General features: G+C 40.5%; 1 protein-coding gene across 2 annotated transcripts in view; it reads left to right on the top strand.

Annotated features, from left to right (window-relative positions):
- SMAP1 (small ArfGAP 1) overlaps window positions 1–24,730 on the top strand; it is a 311,133-nt gene that overhangs the window by 229,619 nt on the left and 56,784 nt on the right. For both annotated transcript variants that reach the window (XM_040349919.1, XM_040349920.1), the window contains one exon: window positions 750–831. In XM_040349919.1, the coding sequence (XP_040205853.1) occupies window positions 750–831 (82 nt within the window). The remainder of the gene's footprint in view (window positions 1–749; window positions 832–24,730) is intronic.

Raw genomic sequence — 24,730 nt, forward strand, 5'->3', positions numbered from 1 at the left:
TCAAGAGACTTCTATAGATGTGACAACTAATTCTAGCTGCCTTCAGAGTGGCATGTTAGGATGCTTTCAGGCTTGTGAACTTCACACCTGAAGATCTCTAGATGGGTACACAGAGGTAAGCGTAGTGCACATCATTACTTGCCTCACCCTTATCTGAGATCTTTTCATCCTGCAGTTCTGTTTTGAAGGGTCAAGAACAAATAAGCTTGTGCCCAATCTGAGAAAATGGAGCTTTTCATAAGGAACATATGACGATGCACTCTCCTCAAGTCAATACAAACCTATTGTGTAAATATAATCTAAACCGTTAAATTGTGCCCTTGTGTTCCTAATATGGCTATTCATATATATCTTGCCTATACTAGTTTTTCCATCCTGTTCTAAAATGTTACCCTTGTGAAGCATGGATGTTGACATATTGTTTTGTAACCTTATTTGTTAGAATTGCAGTTTTTTATTTTTGTACCAGCATTTAAAAACCTAAAAATGCTTTCCGTTAAATTTGACTACCACTACATTTTAGGTGGAGTGATTATGTCATTGCCAGCATCCAAAATAGGTCAGGGGAGTTTACTTTGTGTTCATTATGTTCCAGTTAGTAATTGTATGTCTTTGGAGGTATCACTTTGAACTGCATTATGTGCTTCTACCAACTATTACAGACTATATTAAATATACCAGGAAAGGATAAATGCTCCATTGCTTTCCCTTAAGTGCCTAATTAATGAATGCTTTGCTGCTTTTTACAGGTATTGAAAAAGGAGCCACAGTTAGAGGTTAAAGCTAGTCCAAAGAGAGCCCCAGAAATGACCATTGATCTTTTAGGACTTGGTAAGTAATAAATAATGAACACTCTCCATTGTTGCTGTACAAAATGACTACAATGAAACCTTAGCAGAAGGGAGCATCAAGCCTTTATCTTCCATATGCCAACTGATATTGTTAGTCGGGCTTGTAAATGGCATGATTAAGTCTGCTGAGAGCCCTGTATTATAGAAAATGTTTAATAAGGGGGCCTGTTTCTGTCAGCAGTGCTGTCTCCACCAAAATACCAGTAATGAGCTCCTTGGGGAAGGAAAAGCTATCAAAGTGATCTTCAAAGTCTTGTTGCATAATGACATTTTCACCATTTAAATATAACTTTTTTAATGTAAAGAATAAGACACTGGGGCGGTTTTATTGTACTTTTTTCGGTACATTTTTCTAAAAACTGTCACTATGTACTTTTGAGTGAGGCCTCTTTCCCATATTATGTTCTGAGCAGGTGTTTGTTGCTTTTATGCCCTTTTCACATGAGACAGATTTCCTTTATTTTTACTTGCCTCTGTTATTTTTCTATTAACAGCCAGAACAAGGTCTTCCATTGTACAAAGGTGTCCTCTTTTTGATAAGTAGTATGTAAATGTGCACATGTCATTTTAGTTTACTGTTGATATTGCAGTGGTTCATATACATTCAGAGAATGGTATAAAAGGGATTAGTATATTGGTAATTCCTTCACACCATATCTACTGAAAGTCTGTGGGGTTCAATTGGCCTGTTCTGTCTATGTATGTCTTTACATATTCAACATTGCAAGGAAACTGGTAACCTTTTTTTAATTACATTTTTTTTGTAGCTGCAGCTGATTAATCTTCTTTGTATATATTCAGTAATTTTCTGTGTCTGGCAGAGGTTTGGAGTCGGTGAATGAGCCTCTTCCTTGGCTTTTGGCACTGATTCAAAACATCTATAAGATAAGTCCAACAATTTCAGTACAACCTTTTGTATATGGACACCATGAAATCCATTTGCAGTATTGTGATTAGAACCACATACAATGGAAGACAGTTGCCGAATAAGCCCCTTGAGAGGTGCTGGTCTTTCTTGCACCACAGGAAAGCCACGATCAGGGCCAAAATAAAGTGTGTATATGTACGTGTATTCGTGTGTGTGTGTATATATCCAATTTTATATATCATCTCACAAGTGAGTACCCCCCTTCACATTTTTGTAAATATTTTATTATATCTTTTCGTGTGACAACACTGAAGAAATGACACTTTGCTACAATGTAAAGTAGTGAGTGTACAGCTTGTATAACAGTGTAAATTTGTTGTCCCCTCAAAATAACTCAACACACAGCCATTAATGTCTAAACGGCTGGCAACAAAAGTGAGTACATCCCTAAGTGAAAATGTCCAAACTGGGCCCAAAGTAACTATTTTGTATGGCCACCATTATTTTCCAAACTGTACACTCACTGCTTTACATTGTAGCAAAGTGTCATTTCTTCAGTGTTGTCATAAAATATATTCAAAAACGGGGTGTACTCACTTTTGTGAGATACTGTGTGTGTGTGTGTGTGTGTGTGTGTGTGTATATGTGTGTGTGTGTGTGTGTGTGTGTGTGTATATATGTGTGTATATATATATATATGTATGTATGTATATAGATATATATATATATATATATATATATATATACACATATACATACACATACACACACACACACACACACACACACACTGTGTGTGTACTGGCCACTTTATTAGGTACACCTTGCTAGTACCGAGTTGTACCCGCTTTTGCCTTCAGAACTGCCTTAATTCTTGGTGGCATAGATGCAACAAGGTGTGGGGAAAATTCCTCAGATTTTGGTCCGTATTGCCCTGTTGGCATCACGCAGTTGCTGCAGATTTGGAGGCTGCACATCTATGATTCAAATATCCCATTCCACCACTTCCCTAAGGTGCTCTATTGGATTGAGATCTGGTGACTATAGAGGCCATTGGGAGTACAGTGATCCCATTGTCATGTTCAAGGAACCAGTTTGAGATGATATGAGCTTTGTGACATGGTTCATTATTCTGCTAGACGTAGCCATCAGAAAATGGGTACACTCTAATCATAAAGGGGTGGATGTTGTCAGCAACGATACTCAGGTAGGCCATGGCATTTTAACAATGCTCAATTAGTACTAAGGGGCCCAAAGCCTGAACTGTTGATTTAAGGCAGAATGGATCTGAACGATGCTCATCAGACTAAAACATTTTTCCAATCTTCTATTTCCAATGTTGGTGAGCCTATGCAAAATGTAGCATCAGTTTCCTGTTCTTAGCTGACAGGAGTGGCACCCGGTGTGCTCTTCAACTGCTGTAACCCATCTGCTTCAAGGTTTGATATGCTGTGTTCAGAGATGGTATTCTGCATACCTCGGTTGTAATGAGTGGTTATTTGAGTTACTGTTGCCTTTCCATCATCTCAAACCATTCTGCCCATTCTCCTCTGACATCACCAAGGCATTTTCGTCCACTCAACTACCCCTCATCTTTTCTCTTTTTCAGACCATTGTGCATGAAAATCCCAATGTCAGTAGTTTTTTAAATACTCAGACTAGCCTGTCTGGCAACAACAACCATGCCACATTTAAAGTCATTTAAATACCCTTTCTTCCCCATTCCAAAGCTCAGCTTGAACTTCAGCAAGTTGTTTTCACCACATCTAGATGCCTAAATGCATTGAGTTGCCGCCATGTAATTGGCTGATTAGCAGTTTTTGTTACCAAGCAATTAAACAAGTGTACCTAATACAGTGTGTGTGTGTGTGTGTGTGTGTGTATATGACAAGGTTGCTTTAAACTGACTTCATTTGCAGACTTAAGTTCATCCCTTTTTGATCTGTAAATGAACAGAACAATACCATTTTTCTTTTGATTGAGCAATGTTGTTGGTAAACATTGCTGGCTGTCTTTTTTTCAGCTGTGAGCAGTTGAACGGCTCTGCACTTTCTACATGAATTGTGGCAATGCTGGATTAAGATTGGGGGGGATTAAAGATCACAATCTTTTAACAATTAAATTAATCGTACAGCTCTAGTAGATGATGATGAATTTAAAGCCTTTGAAATTTTACGTTGAACATTATTCCCTAATTGTTAATTTTTTAGATTTTTACAGATTGGTGCACCCTTTGCCCATCTTTACTTCTGAGACACTCTCTAAGGTGCCCTTTTTATACCCAATCATGTTACTGACCTATTGCCAATTAACCTAATTTTCAAAATGTTGTCCTAGCTGTTCCTTGTTAGTACCCCTTACTTTGCCGTTTTTTTCGTATACCTGTTGTGTATAAAATCTAGGTTTATGAGATTTGCAAATCAGTGCACTCTGTTTTTTATGTAGATTGCTTGTCCACTCGCACACAGCCGCAGCTTGGCCCCACCCCTTGCCTCTCCTGATTAGCCAATGGCTTTCGCTGCTGCTGCCGCATCCAATGAGAAGTGAGAGTCCCCAGAGAGGACAGATTTGGACACTGGCAAGCAAAAGCCATTGGTCAGTCAGGTATAACCCCTTCCACTCCCAGAATTTTTAGCACTTGCTTGTGTGCTATGTGGACAGATGTGTTCTGTTTTTTTTTTTTATCTCCTTTTTCTTCCGGTTGAGAAACGTTTCCTTTTTTGTTACTAGCAATTTTATTGTTTTCAGGGTCTTTTTTTTATTTTTTTTTGGGCCTTCAATCAAGACTTTATCTACATGCTAATGTAGGCTAAACTAAAAACCGGACCACTCTAATGCTCCAGAAATCCTGTAGCTGGTTACACTGTAGGCTGGTGCTGGTTGGGATGTAAGGCCTCTCGGGCTCCTCTACAATCTGCTTATCCTGTGTGCTGCCAGGTGCCATTTTCTTGTAGTCCTAATGCTATAGTGGTGAAAATGGGTAATTGCTCAGCTTGGTTCTCCAGCCATAGAAGATGCTACCCTAATGCATTTTGCCCATGCGAGGCTTCATTATAGAGACATACATGGCTTCTGACATTCAGGGTTTATAGTATATTGATCTCCGTGAGGTTCTCTTTTCCCATGAATTGTAAATTGTGATCATCATTCAGATAAATAAGGTATGTTCGAGGTAAGCATGCACATGTAATAAGTAGGGTTGTACCGATACTGAGCATTTGCGCGAGTACTTGTACACGCACAAATGCTCCTGATACCTGGGGTAGGGGGTGTTTCATCAGATTAGGCAACCTGGTGCAAGCAGAAGTCAGCAGGCGGAACATATTGACGTCAGTGTTTGGACATCCGACGCCTATCTTGGTACAGCCTACACTCTGGCCAAAAATTATTTCCTGCTTCAGCAGCTGGACGTGGGTCCCAAGGGTTTTTAACTGGTGTTTTCTATTAGGTTTTCCTTGCTCAACATTGCAGCATGTTATTTTCCAAAGGGAGCAGTCCACTTGAATAGGGTCTCTCAAGCTCACGATCCACTAACACTTTCAGGGTGCTCTGTTGTGCCAGTCCTTCGGAACCTTACACAAACAGCCTGGATCATTTGCCTCAACTTTAACCACTTCAGCCCCAGAAGATTTTACCCCCTTAATGACCAGATAATTTTTTTGCAATTCGCTACTGCGTCGCTTTAACCGACAGTTGTGTGGTCATGTGTTTTTGTACCCAAACAAAATCAACGTCTCTTCCCCCCCCCCCCCCCAAAAGAGAGGTGGTATTTTGGTGGTATTCGATCATCTGTTTTTTTTTTTTGCGCAAAACAAAAAAAGGGACAATTTTGAAAAAAAAAAACATTATTTTGTACTTCTTTTTTGCTATAATAAATATCACTCAAAAATTCTCAGTTCAGGCCAATATGTATTCTTCTACATATTTTTGGTTAAAAAAATCACAATAAGTGTATATTGATTTGTTTGTGCAAAGGTTATAGCGTCTACAAAATAGGGGATAGATTTATGGCATTTTAATTATAATTGTTTTTATTAGTAATGGCGGTGATCTGTGATTTTTATTGGGATTGCGGCGGACAGATCGGACACTTTTGACACTATTTTAGGACCATTGAATTGTATTCAGTAATCTGAGCTAAAAAGCCACTGATTACTGTGTAAATGTCACTGGCAGGGAAGGGGTTAAACACTAGGGGTGATCAAGGGGTTAAATGTGTATCAGTGTGTTCTAACTGTAGGGGCGATGGGCTACCTAGGACATGACAGAGATCACTTCTCCCGATTTTGACAGGGAGCAGTAGATTCCTGGTTCTGTCACTAGGCAGAACGGGGAAATGCCTTGTTTTCCTCTTGGATCTGTGAGAACCGAGCCATCGGCAGTGTTCGGGGGCTGAGTTCTCAGTGTAGAAATGGCGGGGGACAGCTGCAGCGTCGGTCTGATGCTCCATCCATGAGGTAAGTATGGGTCAAAAATAAAACCCATACTTCTCTTTTTAAAGTGGATGTAAGCCCTTGTATATACCCAGTGAAGTGAACAGCCTCAGATGATACACAGAGATTAAAAAAATCCTCCTGCATACAGTGGATAATAAAAAGTATACAAACCCCTGTTAAAATGTCAGGTTTCTGTGCTGTAAAAAAAATTAGACAAAGATACATTTCAGAACTTCTTACACCTTTAATGTGACCTATAAACTGTAAAAATCAGTTGAACAACAAACTTCAGGTGGAGGGAAGTAAAAATAAACTAAAATAATATGGTTGTATAAGTGTGCACACCCTTAAAAGGTGCTTCAACAAAGTATTCGTTTGATTTTATTACAGCACTCATTCTATTTGGGTATGAATCTATCAGCATGGCACATCTTGACTTGGCAATAGTTGCCCAATCTTCTTTTCAAAAAACACTCCAACTCTCCCCACAGATTTTCAATCCGATTCAGGTGTGGGCCATTCCAAAACTTTAATCTTCTTCTGGTGAAGCCATTCCTTTGATTTGGATGTATGCTTTGGGTTGTTGTCATGCCTAAAGATGTTTCTCTAAATGTTCAGCTTTCTATAAAGAAGCCTGAAGGCTTTGTGCCAATATTGATTGGTATTTGGAACTGTTCATCATTTCCTCTACCTTGACTAGGGCCCCTGTTCCAGCTGAAGACAAACCGCTCCAAAGCATGTTGCTGCCACCACCATGCTTCACTGTGGGTATGGTGTTCTTTTGGTTATGTGCAGTGTTGTTTTTGTGGCAAACATATTTTGAACTTATGGGCAAAAAGTTCAACCTTGGTTTTCGTCAGACCATAACACGCTTTTGTGAGACTTTAGATGTGTTTTTGCAAAATTTTGCCAGGCTTGGATATTTTTCTTTGTAAGAAAAGGCTTCCCTCTTGCCCACTCTACCCCATAGCCCAGACATACAAAGAATATGGGAGATTGTTGTCGCATGTACCACCCAGCCAGTACTTGCCATATATTGTTGCAGCTCCTTTAATGTTGCCTTTTGGCAGCCTTTCTGACCAGTTTTCTTCTTGTCTTTTCATCAATTTTGGAGGGACGTCCAGTACTTGGTAATGTCACTGTTGTGCCATATTTTCTCCACTTGATGACTGTGTTCCATGGTATATCGAATGTCAGGAAAGGCCTTCTAGAACGGCTGAACTTTATTTAGGGGTTAATCAGAGGCACTTTAAATGATGGGTCTGTACTGACTCATTTTTAACATTAGTTTGAATGTTATTGCTTCATTCTGAACACCGCTACATCCCCAGTTATAAGAGGGTGGGTAACCACATCATATTCGTTTTTTATTTCTACTTCCCCGCCCCTCTAAAAGATTTCAGTTTTGTTTTTCAATTGAGTTGCACGGTTTATAGGTCATAATAAAGGTGGAAAAATAATAATAATTGGAGGAAAGGCACACGCCCCCCTCCACATAGGCAGAGACTTTCAGAGCTGTACTGTGAGTAGAGCAGCTTTCTGCTAATCTATTTATAGCACCCACTCTGACACAAATTTCAGCCTGGTTTTATCACGTGTCTGAGAACTTTCAGAGGTTATCATACTGATAACAGAAGTATGGAGCAGGAGAAAGCCACGGGACTCAGTGCTTTGAAGAGAGATAAGAAAACACTGCGGATATATGTGCCCAGCTCAAATATCATGAATCGGGTTTACATCTACTTTAATAAACTCCAAAGAAACACATTTCATAGCGGATACAAAAATCATGTTTTGTTTTGCTTGTCATACTTGGGTATTTTTATAATCCTAAAACCAGCACTGTATTTTTTTTTCTATGAGTAAAATATAATTATTTTTCAGTGCATAGGTTCATACAAGGCGTGGCTTTGCACAAACTCATGCACTGAAGAATAAAATGGATATTTGCAGGCGAGACCTTATATTGTATTCTTACCCTCACAGCTTTAATTATGTAATAAACTAGTGACTTATTTATTTTTTTCTCTTATAGTGGTGGTATTTGAAAATCATTCTATTGTATTGAGGTTTCTATTCTATTGAGATTTTGTCTGCAGACCACTGTCCATGGCCTTAATCAGATTTTCATATCCTTTAGAAAGTGAGGGTTATGTTCAGCTACTTGAAGCAATACCCTCAGAAGAAAGCAGCCGGAGGCATCTCCTCAGGCTGTAGTAATGGAGCCAATCGTTTCTACTAAGTTGCAGCTTAGATCTTTCAACATTCCTGCACTTTTGCTTCTCACACATTTTATTTTTCTGTCAAGCGCAGGAGGTCAGTTAGGAAGGGTCACTATAAATCAATAAATGTTTGACAACATATTTTACGTTTAAAAAGAGAAAAAAAGTACATTCACAGTAATATATTAGACAAGCTAACAGAACATGTATTCTATATTTCCTTAAAGTGGAGTTACAGCCTGGGTAAACATTTTTTAAAGGTCAGCAGGTACAAATACTGTAGCTGCTTACTTTTAATAGAAGGACACTTGCTTGTCCATGGAGTCTGCGATGTTGGCACCCAACGCCGACCTGTCCATCGGCTCTAGGTGCAGGTGTCGGCATCATTACTATGGGATACAGGAAGTGGAGCATTGCAGCTTCAAAACCAACTGCACATGCGCGAGTCGCACAGCGTTTTGTGAATGGTCTGGGGGGGGGTCAGGTTTGCGCACAATAAAACCACAGAAGTGACGTACCTTGCCAAACTGAGAAAAACATTTGCATGGAACTACACTTTAACAGTTGTTGTTTTTTTGTATGTTGCAAAGGTTCTACCTTTATAGTATTGCCTTTTTAAGTGTTGTTATAACCTTCTTTGTACAATGAAGTATAAATAAGCCAATTTTGATTCCTCCTCCTAAACACGAAGGCTCCATGCACACTGAAGCTGATAAACTGCAGTTTATTGGCGTTTTGGCTTTTTTTTTTTAAGCCCATAAACTGAACTCTGTTAGCCTATGTGCCAATGCACACCTGGGCGTTTTTTAGTGTTAATAAGCTTTGGAGTTTATTGGCTTTTTTTTGAACGCCTGAAATTTCCGTTCAAAGTCCCATTTTTTGACGGGAAAAACGCTGAAAAACGCCGAAAAACACAACGTCGGTGCCAGCGTTTTTTTGCGTTTTTTAATCCATTGAAAAAAAAAAAGCTACACTGAAAAAGCTGAGTAAAGGTATTGCAAAAACGCTAAAAAACTTTGAAAGGCTCCCTGCAAAGCTACTGGCGTTTTTTTATAGCTTTTATCAGCTTCAGTGGGCATGGAGCCTTAAGATAAAATACAAAATAAAAAAAAAAACACATATGAAGAAATTGGTGGAGAGTGATGTGAAGAGTAGAATGTGTCATTTTTTTTTTTTTTTTTTTAATTGATTTTTTTTTCTGTAATATGCCATCGGGTTTTAGACATGGATACAGAGGGGTCTCCAGGTAATGGTTGTCATATTATTACGTGGGATAATTGCAGGGGTCAGGCATGTACAAACATTCTAATAGGTGTTCGAGTCCCCATATAAGCATTCCAACTTCTCATGAATAAAAAGAATCTGTTCTGTTATAGATTATAGATAGCCACCAACGTCTCCATAGTCTTTATTCTACCGGTACTTGCCTGAAAAGCAGTTCTTCGTTTTCTTATTGCTTCAGCGCTTCTAGTACTTATTTTTCTTAGATCAAAGCATGTACCTAGTAAATGGGACTTTAAGTATACCTCCAATGGTTTATTAAACAGAAAAAATATGTAACAATGATTTTAAAACTTAATGTTTTATTAATACAGGTTAAGAACATGTAACTTCTCTCAAATCCCTCATTAAACATGAATTTAACGGCAATTCTATTCTGGATAGTATAGGAATTTAGATGGTCCTGGTGACCATTGAACATCGAGTCGTACATGTTTCCCAAGATATGAATATATAGAGTTGTTGAAAAATATTTATTGTGTGTATTTTTGATATTATTGTGATAAGCTCATTGGTGGAGATCATGGTCCTGAGGAAGCAGGTGATCCCGCAAAACATGTTAACCCATGTTCAGTGGTCTCTAAGGACTGTAACATCTAGGTTCCTATGCTATCCAGAATAGAATTGGTGTTAAATGCTTATTTAATGATTTTAGAGACATTACATGTTCTTAACCTGTATTAATAAAATGCATTAAGCATTTTAAAATCCTTGTTATATATTTTTTTTCTGTTTGTTTGATCTAATCTTGCACAAGGGATGATACTCCCCAAATGGATTATGTATCCAACAACATTACTCCCCTTGTCTGTCCAGTATGCTTTTTTTTTTTTTTTTTTCTTGCATCCTGTCTCCTGTGTGCTTTTGCAGTCGGGATTCAATTATTTTGAGTGGAAAGACCAACTGCTTCTTCTCAGTCTGTTAATGCAGTTTTCATTGAAGTCATTGGATTCAGGCTGTTCATACAAAGGGAATGAGCTGTAGGAATGGTAAGACTCTAATAGGAAGTTGTGTAACATTAGGCAGACTACACATCAAATATCTCTAGGAAGTTGCACTTTTGGTAGCTATAGATGTAATATTCAGCCACAGCAAACTAGGCTGCAGTTTTGCCTAAACATAGATCTTCCATGTGACCAATGCTTCAGTGGTGGAAGCTCAGAACAAATTTTATTTAGAAAATGTATGCATTTTACCACTTGATTTCCATTTTTTGACGTTAATGCAATTTGATTATGAGAATTGTTTTTTGGGGGGTATTGGATTTTTTTTCTCTTATTTAAAACACTAAAACTTTCATTTTGTTGTGAGTTTCATGGCATCAGAAAAGATAGGGAGTAATGGTTTTAAGCAAAAATTGCCATTCCCATTAATTTTCGTGCATTTCAGTTTGTTAATGCTTAAAGTGTTACTAAACCCACAACAGTAAAATCAGTCTGTATATGGAGTAAAGCAGGCTTGCTATACTCACTGTGGAACCTAAGGGGTTTATCCTCTGCATTGTGTATAAAGGCTATGTGATCCGGTCCCTCTGATCCTTCTCTTCTTTGACTCCAACCCAACTCTTGATATAACAGAGCATTAGGGGTCAGGTTGCACATGCTCAGTTTGGTGTGTGCTACTAGAGTTCCCCCCCCCCTCTTGGTAGAGTGCATGTGATCAGCACAAGGCCAATCAGCATTGTCCAGACAGAGGATTAGGGGAGAATGAAAACTCCTTTTACAAGCTTAAAGGGGTTGTAAACCTTCATGTTTTTTCACCTTAATGCATCCTATGCATTCCCCTGAGCCCCCGTTTACTTACCTGATCCCTCAAAAGTCCTGCGTCAAACGCGTTGCTTCTTGGCTTTTCTCAGCCTGCTCTTCATTGGATAGATTGATAGCAGCGCAGCCATTGGCTCGTGCTGCTGTCAATCAACTCCAATGACCCGGGGGCGGGGCCGAGTCCTGTAGTCGACGCCTATAGATGCCAGATACAGGACTCTGGAGCGTGCCCACAAGGTAACCCCCTTGGGAGAGCACTTACCAGGGGGGTTACCAGAAGCGGGGAGGAGCCGAGATAGCCACTAGGGACCCCAGAAGATGTGGATCGGAGTCACTCTGTGCAAAATGAGCTGCACAGTGGAGGCAAGTATAAAATGTTTGTTGTTTTTTGTTTTTTTAAACAAACCCATACAACCCATACAACCCCTTTAAGCAGACCGTGATAGAAGTCACAAGACTCCTATATACTGCTGATGGGAAAATGTATTTAGCAGTTTATATTTACTAAAGCTATTGCGTTTCCATGTTCTGTGTACTGTGGAAGACCACGGTGAATGCAGGTTCTGGGTTTAGTAACACTTTAATATTTAGAACTTGTAGACACAATCTGTTTGTTACCAAACAGAAGTGATGGCAAGCAGTTTTGTGTGTAAGCTATTATAGTGTTCCTGATCTTCAAAACAGAATACCATATTGGCTTTGTATAATCCATATCCCAGTGGTGCATTTGATTGCTAAAAAAAAATTATATTACATTGGGCAATGAAGTCTGTGCATTGCATGCTGATGCTTTCAAGAGAAGACAGATGAAGCAGAAGGTAATTTAATAACTATAGGAATTAGGGAAAGAGTCCTTACTAATCAATAACATATTGATGCTGCTTGTGTTATTGTCTAAGACTAGCAGAGGACATTGTTATTACAATATGCAATTATCTTTCACAAACTATGTACAGAAAAAAAATGCAATCGCCTGACAACGTGTAGCACAGTCTACCACTTCTACTTTGATGTATAAAAACAAATGATATTCTATGTACATGAGTCCAATCACTTGTATATCTGGTTATTAACAGACAATACAGAGGCTTTTAAAACTAAATCTGAGTGGTACAATAATTCATTGCATTTGCATTTATATAGCATTGTTTGTCTGAAGATCTACAGCCACTTCAAAGCCAATTTCCAATAAATATTATTATCAAGTTACAATTGAGTCTGCAGATTATGCAAGTAATTGCCTGAATAACACTATACGTAGTGAAATTTCACATTTATAAGGTAGTTTGTGTTTATTTTAATCCAGCTGTGGCATGCCATAAAATTGTAATATATTCATTGTAGTTGTAAAGATTGAAGGTGAGCATCTGTGAAACTAGGCTGGCATAATGGAGGTTGTCTAATCCTCAAACCAAGAATCAGGCTTTGGAAGTGCATTCATTCTCACCTCCACGCATTTGGGTCAGATGGACACTCAAAGGGGGTATTGAGGTGGCCTCATTGATGAGATAGAGAACCCAAAGCAGAGTACCAGTCATTGGTCGAGTTTGTAGATGTAGACAGTTCAAAGGTCATATCAATCCAGTTGGTAAGAGTGCCGAGAGTCACAAAAATTTAGACATCAGAGGCTGTTGTCAGTAGTAAACAGAACTGAGTACATTCAAGGTCAGAAATGAGGGTCATTGTGAAACATGACAACGATTCACCCTTATGAATAAGAAAAACTGTACAACAGACAACTTAAGAGTGAAACAAACTTCCCCTAAAAAGGAGCTCACACAATCAGAATGCCTGTGAGTGCCCACCTCAATGAAAGAGTATTTGACCATGCTTTGCAGGTGAAAGGATTCTTCAGAGTATGACGGTACAGTTATGGATCCATATTGACATGGGAGAGAAACAGAATAAAGGAGGGCAGCACAGTGGGTTAGTGCTTTGTAGCATTTATGCCTTGCGGCACTGGAATTCCAACAAGGGCACTACTTACATGGAGTTTACATGTTCTGCTTGTATGGGTTTCCTCTGAGATGCTGTAGTTTCCTCCCACACTCCAAAAACATGCTGTTTGCTCCTGTCCAAATTGACCTTAGTATGTATGTATGTATGTATGTATGTATGTATGTATGTGTATGTATGTTTGCATGCGAGACAGGGACCTTTACATATGGTACTTTTACATATGTCCCTCAAGAAACTTGAAGTGTAAAAGCTATATAAATACTTTTTAACAAAAATAAAATGAGGACCAAATGGGAGTATTTAAAGGAGGAGACCCAGGAAATGCACCAGAGAAACATGCCAGTGCCCAACTACGATGTGGCTGATCACCCAGCTGGGTTGAAACAAGTCTCGATTTTAATAATATTTTTTTTAACTTCTAATATCAGATGAAGTATTGATCTACAAGTACATATAATTTCATGAATATGCCGTAATAGATCAGTGTTTCTCAACTCCAGTCCTCAAGGCACCTCAACAGGTCATGTTTTCAGGATTTCCCTCAGATGCAACAACTGTGGAAATTACTAAGGCAGTGAAACTGAGGAAATCACCTGTGCAAAATAGTGGAAATCCTAAAAACATGACCTGTTGGGGCGCCTTGAGGACTGAAGTTGAGAAACATTGTAATAGATTATGGCAGACCTGGAAAAATCTTTCTAAAATCTATGAACTAGTTCCATGAAAGAAACCACAACAATGTAGATGTTTCCAATTAAATGTATCTGTATTTTACAGCACTGTGTAAAGTACCAGTACAGTATAAATGCCACATGGTATTCAGATTCCCGCTTTACCTTTTATTTGGTGAAATAGTCTTTTTTTTTTATAGAAAATATGACTTCAGCCATGCACTGTGTGTGCTCATGTAAAAGAGATCAAAATTGACTTTATTTTGCATGCACCGTTGCTTTAAATGTTAAACACTGTTTCCTCAAATCCTTTATAAAGACTAATCGCCACTAACATATCTAAAAGACAGAATTCAGCTCAGATGAGATCGTATTAAATGTGGACGTATTTACTTTGAAAGGTGAGCAAAGCTAAAAATGTTAATATATTCATTGCTGGGTATAGAGAGTCTGAATGGTAAATGTAACTATTATACCCTGTATTCCAATATACACGCAGAAGCATGCAAATAAAATGTCAAGACCTTTAACAAATCAAATGTGCCTTATCCAGACTAATGTTTAAATTCATTTCAGAAAATCTTATCGTGTCTGGCTACCCAGGTGTTTTTCTTCAGACTGGATAAAAACTCAAGGTCTGTTAGTGACTCCTCATGACAGACTGTAAATAGTTAGTCAGAAGAGGGGATGTGATGTGGTAGAAGTCTCCTACGAAGTGGTGCCATGCCCAAATTAGACAAGTAGAGAATAGGGTGCTTTTTTAACACTGGGGTGCTGCGCTGGCAGGGCATCAAAAAAAGTCCTGCCAGCAGCTTCTTTGCAGGGGTCAATACGCCGCTTCTAAAGCGCCCCTGCACATTGAAATCAATGGACAGAGACTCCGAGCCGCCAGCAAAGCGCTGCTGTAGTGGCGCATTGCGGGCGCTTTTAACCCTTTTTCGCCTGAAAAAACGTGGGTAAATCGCTGCTAAAAATAGAGGCCCTTTACTGCCGACACCCGAGTGCTTTCAGTGTGAAAGCACTCTTAGGAATAACTGTGTAGATCAGAACCTTCGCACAGCTCCTTGGGTTCCAGGGGTTTTCATCAGTAACAAACTAAGGCATTCAAAGCTGTGGATAAATCTGCCACTGCATGATGGCCTGCCCCACTAATTCCATGTAAGGTGTGGAGGGGATGGTTATCCTGGGGCTTTTGGGTAACTTGCATAGCCAATACATAGATGTGGGAGAATTAAACAATTTTCCGGTTTGAGACCCAACATTTACCCCATCTTGAACTTTTAGGCCTTAGTCACCTTGCAGACTCTGATATGTTTGGAATGGAACCTATTTGGTCCTCTGCTGCTGTTTGCTTGTGAAGAGAGGGGAAGCCTGGATGAGAAACTGAGCACTGACCACCAGTATGAGGGGGGCACACCGACTTCCAATTTAAGGGATGCCCTGTGCACTAGCTACCAATAAAGGGGGACATGTGGAGCACTGGCCACTAGTGTGAACGAGCGAGGCGGGTGCATGACATCACAATCTCTGACTCAGCCAATCAAAGAAAGTTTTGTATTCATTTATAGAATGCAAAGCTCCCTATGGGAGGCTGAGCACAGAAATTCCAATACCGCTGCCACAACACTGTATACAGCTGTGGCTATGTACAGTTTATACAGTGCTCACAGTATCTGCAACTAATAGTGAAGGTAATCGTTTGTTAGGACCAGCTTTGTCCAAATGCACCATTCAAACATCACTTACAAGCTGGAAAACCACTTTAAAGCGGAGTTTCACCCAAAAATAGCTTTTCGGAAATCGCCCCCCCCCCCCACCTCCAGTCTCACATTTGGAATCCTTAACCGAAGATGGCGGCGGCAGCACCCGAGAGCCGATCAGCGACCTTTATAGTAGGACTGTGATGGTGCAGCAGAAAATTTGACACTAAGTGATAACTGACAATGACATCACTAGTTGCACTAATACAGTGATCAGTGCTAATACTATACACTGTCACTGTACTAATGACACTGGCTGGGAAGGGGTTAACATCTAGGCAAAAGGGGTTAACTGTCTGCCTAACAAGTGTAATCTGTGCAATATGTAATGCTGTTATTAGTAGACGTGGCAGACTTTTTTCCCAGTTTACAGAGCCCTATGTTGGTAAACACAAGGCTCTGTACTGTGATACGCTAAGCCTATCTGCAGGTCCCAGCCATAAATCATTGGTTGGGACCTGCTAACCGACTTGTGCTGTACTGAATCAATGCACAACCCCCATGCCCGAAAATGCAGCATCATGTGTGTATATATACGTGATCCAGCCCAGAGTGGATACCCCATCAATGTATATGTGCACGGGGTGGTCCGCAAGTAGTTAAAATCCTGTAAAGAGCTCTCTCACCCTGCTCTGCACATGCTCAGTTGTTCTATTGTTGGCACTGTGCCTATAATGGGAGCCGCTAAAGGCCGATCTCCTGGCCTTTCATTCCTGTTGCTTTCCTCTCCCTTCAGCAACAGTAGATCTTAAAGCTGTCAGCAGAACTACCGCTAAAACAGAATATTCACTAATGAAATATATAATATGTATAAATGATTACATTCTAATCTGGCTACTAATCTACTCTAACTCGCCTTTGGGTAGTCATTTGTCTTATCTTACATAGTGATATTACCTGTTGCATTTAAACAATAACAGCAATTAGTAATAACCATTTATAGCACAAAATTCATATTTTTTCCCTGCAAAGCCATACAATTTTACAATACAAAGGCTCATTTATTTTAGCGCATTTCTGTTGTCCTTAATTTTCCCACTTAAAGGAAATTGTATGCTTTACTGTGTCCTCTTGGAAATGGCCCCTGAAAAACGTAAATGGCCTATAAGTGGTTTGGGAGTAAATTATGCTGGGAAAATATTTCAAAATGGCTTTCCATCCCATTGTGTTGTGTTTTATGGCATGCTATGAAGTATGGTTTACATGATTACCTGTCTTACACTGCAGTTCATGCTTACTTTGCAATTCTGATTGCCTCTTGAGCATTTCAAAACCTTGGACATTTTTCCTGCTGCTCAGCCATCTGTCTCGTAGCCCCAGGATAGCGAGATGTCATTTTCATTGGTAGGTGAGATACTGATTCAGTAGACGGAAAAAAACATTTTCACGAACACATGGCAAAAAAGGAACAATTGCTGTATTCTTTGTAAAGGTGGCTTTTTTTATACAATGGTTCTGATATTTTTATCAGAAACAGGTTGACTTGTGAAAGAGTTTTTACAATGCCCCCCTATCCCTATTATATGCCTATTCTCACTCTCATTGTGAAGCTATTTCATGTGGGAATAATTTTCATCATGTAACAACTAATGTGTTTTTGATTCCCTGATTGCAAATCGAATACTGGGTGCCGGATATACAGCAACAAAGCTAAAAGGCAATATAAGTCTTTGGTTCGTCGGCTCCATGGCACCTTTTGAAGAGACCTTGTTCCTGGTGTGGGTTCATTTGGTTTTATGGACTACAAACCTCTTTAGCCTCACCACAGTGCCCACAGCTTATACATTTTTTTTTTACATTAAAATACTGCCACTATATACCTTTTTGGATAATCTGTATACCACAGTTACATGATAAACTGCACTGTTTCCCCAGTGCTGAGAGATCATGTGGGAGGAGATTTCTACTGCAGCCTGTATACATGCCCATGTGTGATGTCAATATCATGTTACCTTGCTAGCTCTGAGAACAAGTAAATGTTCTCCCCAGCATAAAAGACGCAACTGAGCATGTGCAGGTCATCTACCCTGTCTGTGTTAGCTGGCCTTCCCCAGATAGACAGTGCAGGAGGGGGAGGATCTGTGCATACAGAATAAAACAGCCTTTTTCCACAATGCAGAGGAGTAACCCCTTAGGTTCCACAGAGTATAACAAGTATGCTATGCTGCATATACATAATGATTTTACTGTTGTGGGTTTAGTAACACTTTATTGCAGGCACAATGAATTGCCAACCCAAAATCTTTTGTTTCTAAAAGGCTGAGTTCATGCCAACCTGTTGTTTTGGCGAGTGTTGGGTGAATACAAAACATACTGCATTTAAATGCAGCACAAAGTATCACAGCTTGCAGCATTGCACATTGGGTAAATAAAAGTAATGTATTTTGGTTACTCCTCTGAACGAAAGAAAACCCACACACCAATGCAATGCATAAAACCAAACGCACATACAGTAAATACAATGCAGTGCCAGTCAACCCACGCTTTATGCCACAGAAGGGGTGTGAATCCAACATTGGTTAATCATCAGATGTTCGTAGTGATAACGATCTCCTAAAATACCCAAACATAAAGAAAATCTCTGTTCTTGTGTGGTTTTTGGTGGTTGTTATATTCTTTCCAGTATTAACATTGACATTTGATTAATCTAAACAATTTAGAATGCGTTTTTTGGTTATTGGCTTGCTAGTCTTTACAGACTTGACCATCATATTATAGGCAGCAAATTTACTAACTAAAACCTTACAATAGAGATTTGCAGAAACATCTTTCAGAAGAGAAATGATGCTGTTGCATATCACCACAGGCTTCTAATCAATATGAAAATTTATACCAACTGCAGTACAAAGTGCATTCATTATTTATAAATGTCACTTCAAACATGTTTATCACTGGGATGTTTTGTTTCTGTGTATCATAATTGTTAGACCTTATTGTCTCGATGCTTGAAGGTGGACCTATTATATGAATGCAGTGCCAACATTGGTGTGGCAGAGCTTAGCTATTCTAACGTGTAAAAAAATAAACAAAAATTCCATGAACATTCTGGGGCAACATGGTTCAATGAAATCCATAATGCCTTGAAGGATTATAGAGAACTTTATCGTAAGTTATAATAAGGATAAGTAAACTTTGCATCTTTAATGTAGTTTGTTTATACATAATAGCTTGGAACACAGCCACAGTTCTGCATAGCCATGGGCGAGGGCAGCACCAAACAGCCACCCGTACATCATGTTTCCAAGTGAATATCACATTCTAATGTATAAAGCCATTGTTGCTGTGCTACAGTTTGTGCATATTTGTTGGGGGAATGTTGTACCATGCAGAAAGTCTTCAAGCCTTTCTGGCCATGTGAAGAGAGTCACAAAACATAGCTTGCCTAGGAGGGCATTAAGTATCCAGCCCTATATACAATTAGAGGGTTTTACATGTCAGTATGTTTTAACCACAGATCGCTTTAGAAATAACTGGAGCAATCCCACAGCTAGGAAAGCAATTTGCGATTGTTGCATGTAGTGTGCTCATGACTAAGGCCTCACGCCCACTGGTGTTTTTACAGCCACGTTTAGGTTATTTTTTTACAGCATAAGAAAACCTCTCCATGTTGTTCAATGGCCTCATACCCACACAGGCATTTTTGAGCTGTAAGTGGCATAGGCATTTAAAAAAAAAAAAAAAAACAGGACCAGCTCGTTCTGAGGCTCTAGCGCTAGAGCCTTAAAAACACCAGACACTGGTAAAAGCTGTTAAACTCGGCTTAACGCTGTATAAAAAGCATTAAGCCTCGTCAGGAGATCTCTGCCTCTATTGAAAAGCAATAGTTCCCTATGGGAGCCCATTGATTTGAATAGAAGTCGTACCATAATGATCCGACTTGCTGTGCGACTTGTGTGCTGAGGATCTTGAAGGGCGACCCCTGTCAAAATGAAGAAAAAATTCCCAGCCCCCCACCCTGTGTGTACCCCTACCCATTCACCTAAAGGAAAAGTGTCAAAAATAATGATGACGTCACAAGGGGCGGGACATCCATATGACATCAGCAGATTGGCCCCGCCCCATGCCAATATAAGTGATTGCACACGGTGGACCCAGAATTACATTGGAAGATTGCATTGAGTCAACGTCAAGGGAAGGATCAGCATAGGGAGAACAGCCGGAGAGGGGAGAAGAAATCGGAAGAGTCCACAGACTCAGAATCTCAGTTCACTCCAGAGAAATGTAACGCTTTTGTTAATTCTCGAAATCTCCCTACATTATCCCAAGACAATCGCTCTGGACTAAACGCACCTATAACTGTTGAGGAAGTCACCGAGGTCATTAACCAACTCCTGTCACATAAACCCCCAGGACCTGGTGGACTCCTCTATTCCTACTATAAGACGTTACACACTTTCATAACGGTCATTCCGAAACCAGACAAGGATCCAACGCTACCTGACAATTATCGCCCCATAGCTCTCCTAAACTCAGATTATAAAATATTCACTAAAGCTTAGATGTTCAGAAAGCATTCGATCGTCTAAACTGGTCATTCATGTTTGCCATATTCTCCAGATATGGATTTTCGGGCCCATTTATGCAAGCCCTCAGAGCATTGTACTCTACACCCACCTCCCAGGTGCAGCTGGCCTCCCATGTGTCTCCATGTAATGGCACCAGTCCCTCAACATGGGGACAAGGTGCTTTGGGGTGGGGGAGGCAGGGCCCCCCATACCCTAAAGCACCCACCCCCCATGTTGAGGGCATGTGGCCTGGTATGGTCCAGGAAGGGGGGGCGCTTGTTCGTCCCCCTTTCCTACCTAACGGGCTGCATGCTCAGATAAGTCTTTGGTATGGTTGTTTTTTGGGGGGGCACACCATTTATTTTTATTTTTTTGGCATGGGAGTTTCCCTTAAAATCCATACCAGACCAAAGGGTCTGATATCGTCCTGGGAGGGGGAACCCCACGCCCATTATATTTATTTTGGCGTTGGGTTCCTCTTCAAGATCCCCAACACACAAGCCGGATAATCATGGTGCAACTTCTATTCAAATCAATAGACTCCCATAGGGAACCATTGATTTTTAATAGAGGCAGAGAAGCACAGCTGAAAGTTGGCGTGGCTGAACGCACATTGACGCCAATGCAAAACGCTGATTAAATCAAGTTTTTAACAATGCTTTTTTTCTGCCGTCTGTACTAGTTTTACAGCTCATTTTTTATAACGTTCGTGGGCATGAGGCTTTGGGGTTCGTTCAATCTGTGTGAGGTGACTGCCATTTTTCCACACTTTTTACCAGTTGCCTCAAGGGCATATAGAAAACAACTGTTTTCTTTGTGCCCTGTTCCACAACACTGATCTGTGCAATGAAAACATTTTTGGATCTACTACATTTTTCCACTGCACTGGAATGAGCTTTAGGTCACTTCAACACAAAGCAGCACGCTGCTGTGCAGGGACCTGAATAGTGTACATGTTGTACAATTCAAAAAATATATAAACCGCGCAGTGCACTTACACCGTAGCTAGTAAGGATATGGTGCCTACAAGCAACTTTCTCTGGCTCCCAGCACTTGCCTGAGGCTCCCAGCACTCTGGACAGTGGTCTGAGGAAGCCTATAATGCTGCACAGTGTTCTGGTGGTGGTGTACTCGCAGTTTTCCTGAATGTTACTCCTGTTGTAGCGGCAATGCCATAGACCAATGGTTCTCAACCCTGTCAAGTACCCCCAACAGGCTATGTTTGCAGGTTTTCCTTTATCCTGCATGGGTGCTTTAAATCCGAGTCAATGGCTTGGTATTTTAGACAACTATTTTATCTAAGAGAAATTTACAAAAAAAGGCTGCTTGGGGGGTACTTGAGGACAGGGTTGAGAGCCACTGCCATAGAAAACCATTAGGTTGTGCGTTTTTGTGGGTTTTTCTGAAAGCGCACCAAAGATGCAGCATGCAGGACTTTGGTACGCTTTCAGGAAAAAAATTGCAAAAATGTGCAACCTAATAGTAGTCCATGGGACTGCAGCTATTATTACCAGGAGTGATATGCAGGACAACTGCTAGTGCACCACAACTGCAGTCAAACCACAGCATACCAGTGTGAACCCAAAGTGTTCACACTTGCAGAAGGCACTGTCACTCTGTCTTCTCTGACCAGAGCACCTTTCTACATGTATGTTTGTGTCCCCCACATGGCTTCTGGCAAATTTCCAACAGGACTTCTTATGGCTTTCTTTCAACAGTGGCTTTCTTCTTGCCACTCTTCCATAAAGGCCAGTTTTGTGGCGTGCACGACTTAGTTGACTGTAGACAGATTATCCCACCTCAGCTGTGGATCTATGCAGCTCCATTAGAGTTACCATGGGCCTCTTGGCTGCTTTTCTGATTAATGCTCTCCTTGCCTGGCCTGTCAGTTTAGGTGGACGGTCATGTCTTGGTAGGTTTGCAGTTGTGCCATCCTCTTTCCATTTTCGGATGATGGATTGAACAGAGCTCTGTGAGATGTTCGAAGCTTGGGATATTATTTTATAGCCTAACCCTGCTTTAAATCTCTCCACAATGTATCCCCTCTGTAATTTTTGCAAGGATTTTAACCAACTTTGTTGCAGTTTTCATACCTTTGTCAGGTCAGTAGACCTAGGATGTTTGTTTTACATTGTCTTTTCCAGTTATGGGAGGGTCTGTGTTCATTTAGACCACCCCAGCAAATCTTGGTGTTCTCAGTGTCTGCATTTCATCAGTAAATCAAAAATACCTTTAAAAAATGAAATTCATATTTTAGGGGTTCCTGAAATGTTACTTGTATCTTCGTGCAGACTTTTGAGAATCGATAAGCCAATCACACAAGCAGGGAGTTACATTTCTATGGGGCATTCCCAACAGTGTAACTCCAGGTTGCCAAGTTGTATTAATTTACATTTTTTGCAAAATTACAGTGACTTCAGATTGAAATGGAAAGCTCAGTTTATAACATTACATTACATAATAGCTTGTGTAGCATTTTTATATGCTATATTTTTTTCAGTGAAAGTGAAGTTTTCATTTAAATTTGGTAATGATATAAAAATACCCTTTTTTTTTTCTTTTCTTTAAACAATTCACCTTTTAGTAAAATGTTGCGCTCATATTTAGAGTGTAACATGTTACTAAATCGGCAGCCCCCGCACCCCCTAAGTCCCCATTGTGACAGCGGGCCAGGGTCTTCTCCCCACACCCGATATCACAATTGTAAAAAAAACTTGGCTGTGTGGGGCTCCTCCCACCTGTCCACATCACTCATTCACAGAGTTATGTGAATGGGAGAACTACAACTACATCAGGCAGGTAAAATATGTATTTCCTAATTGATGGATCTTTCTGTGTGACCGTTTTATCTTCCAGCCTACTCATTAGGCCTCTTTCACACTGGGCGGATCAGTAATGATCCACCCCGTGCACCTCTGCTTGCTCAACGGGGATCGCTCTGTTGATTCCCGCTGAGCCGGCGAATGACAGGGCGGTCCCCGCACACTGTACAGGGACCGCCCTGTCTTTTCTCCGCTCCCCCCTATGTCCACCGTATGTCCGTGTTCACCCGATCCGATCCGCCAGACGGTTTTTCCTCTGTCACACTTTGGCGGGTCGGATGTCAGCGGGCATGTCACCGCTGACATCCGCGGCTACATAGAGGAGAACGGAGCGCCCGTACAGGTCCGCAAAAAAAACTGACAGACGGACCTGTACGGGCGCTCAGTGTGAAAGAGCCCTTAGACCGTGAGCTGGTATTCTCCACTCTGTCCAGTTTTTGAAAGTTCACCTAGAAAGTAGTAAAACAATCAGTAAGTAGTAGTGTGATCTTGCTGGCTGTGGATCATGACAGATATCTGTAAAGTGCAGGATTGACTGTAGTTTAACTTTGTCTATGCCCGCGGCTGTATCATGGGAGCGCGCCCACGAAAGCTTTTCACCATGCGAGATTGCTCGCATGAAGGTGGAAAGCTTTTGCGAGGAGGAGCCGAGACAGCTGCAGAGGGACCCCAGAAGACATTCGGGTGCAAAACGAGCTGCACAGTGGAGGTAAGTATAACATGTTTGTTATTAAAAAAAATAAAAAATAATGTTTTGCCTTTAGTGTTCCTTTTAAAGCAGGGATATGCAATAAGCGGACCTCCAGCTGTTGCAGAACTACAACTCCCATGAGGCATAGCAAGACTCTGACAGCCACAAGCATGGCACCCAGAGGAAGAAGCATGATGGGACTTGTAGTTTTGCAACAGCTGGATGTCCACTAATTGCAGATCCCTGCTTTAAAGTGTTTCTGAACCTACAACAGTAAAATCAGTCTGTATATGCAGTATACAGACTACATTATAAGGCGTGCTTGTTATACTCACTGTAGAACCTAAGGGGTTAATCCTCTGTACTGTGTAAAAAGGCTGTTTGATCCAGTCGTCTCTGTTCCGCAGCTTCTTCCACTGTAACTTCAGTTTGGTATGTCTTGCTAGAGAATTTGTTTTTTTTTGGGGGGGGGGTGCATGTGATCGCCACAGGTCCAATCAATACTGTCTAGACAGAGGGTCAGGGGCCCTTCATCCTCATGGGACAACCAGAGTAGAATGAAAACTCCTCCTAAAAGCTTTAACCAGACACTGATCAAAGTCACAAGACTGCTATATACTGCTGACGAGAAAAGGTATTTAGCAGTATATTTACTGAACTATTGCGTTTCAATTTTCTGTGTACTGTGGGAGACTAGATATCATGGGTTCTGGGTTTAGTGACACTTTAACATTGCACATAGTAGTTACTTTTACCTGCTTGTAACCTGTAACACAATTTACACAGCATCCTAAAGCCTAAGCCAGGGATCATCAAACTACAGCCCTCTAGCTGTTGCAGAACTACACCTCCTTCCATGAGGCATTGTGAAATAGACATGACTAGGCATGATGGGAATTGT

Source organism: Rana temporaria, chromosome 4 (genome assembly GCF_905171775.1).
Source record: "Rana temporaria chromosome 4, aRanTem1.1, whole genome shotgun sequence".
Taxonomy (NCBI): domain Eukaryota; kingdom Metazoa; phylum Chordata; class Amphibia; order Anura; family Ranidae; genus Rana; species Rana temporaria.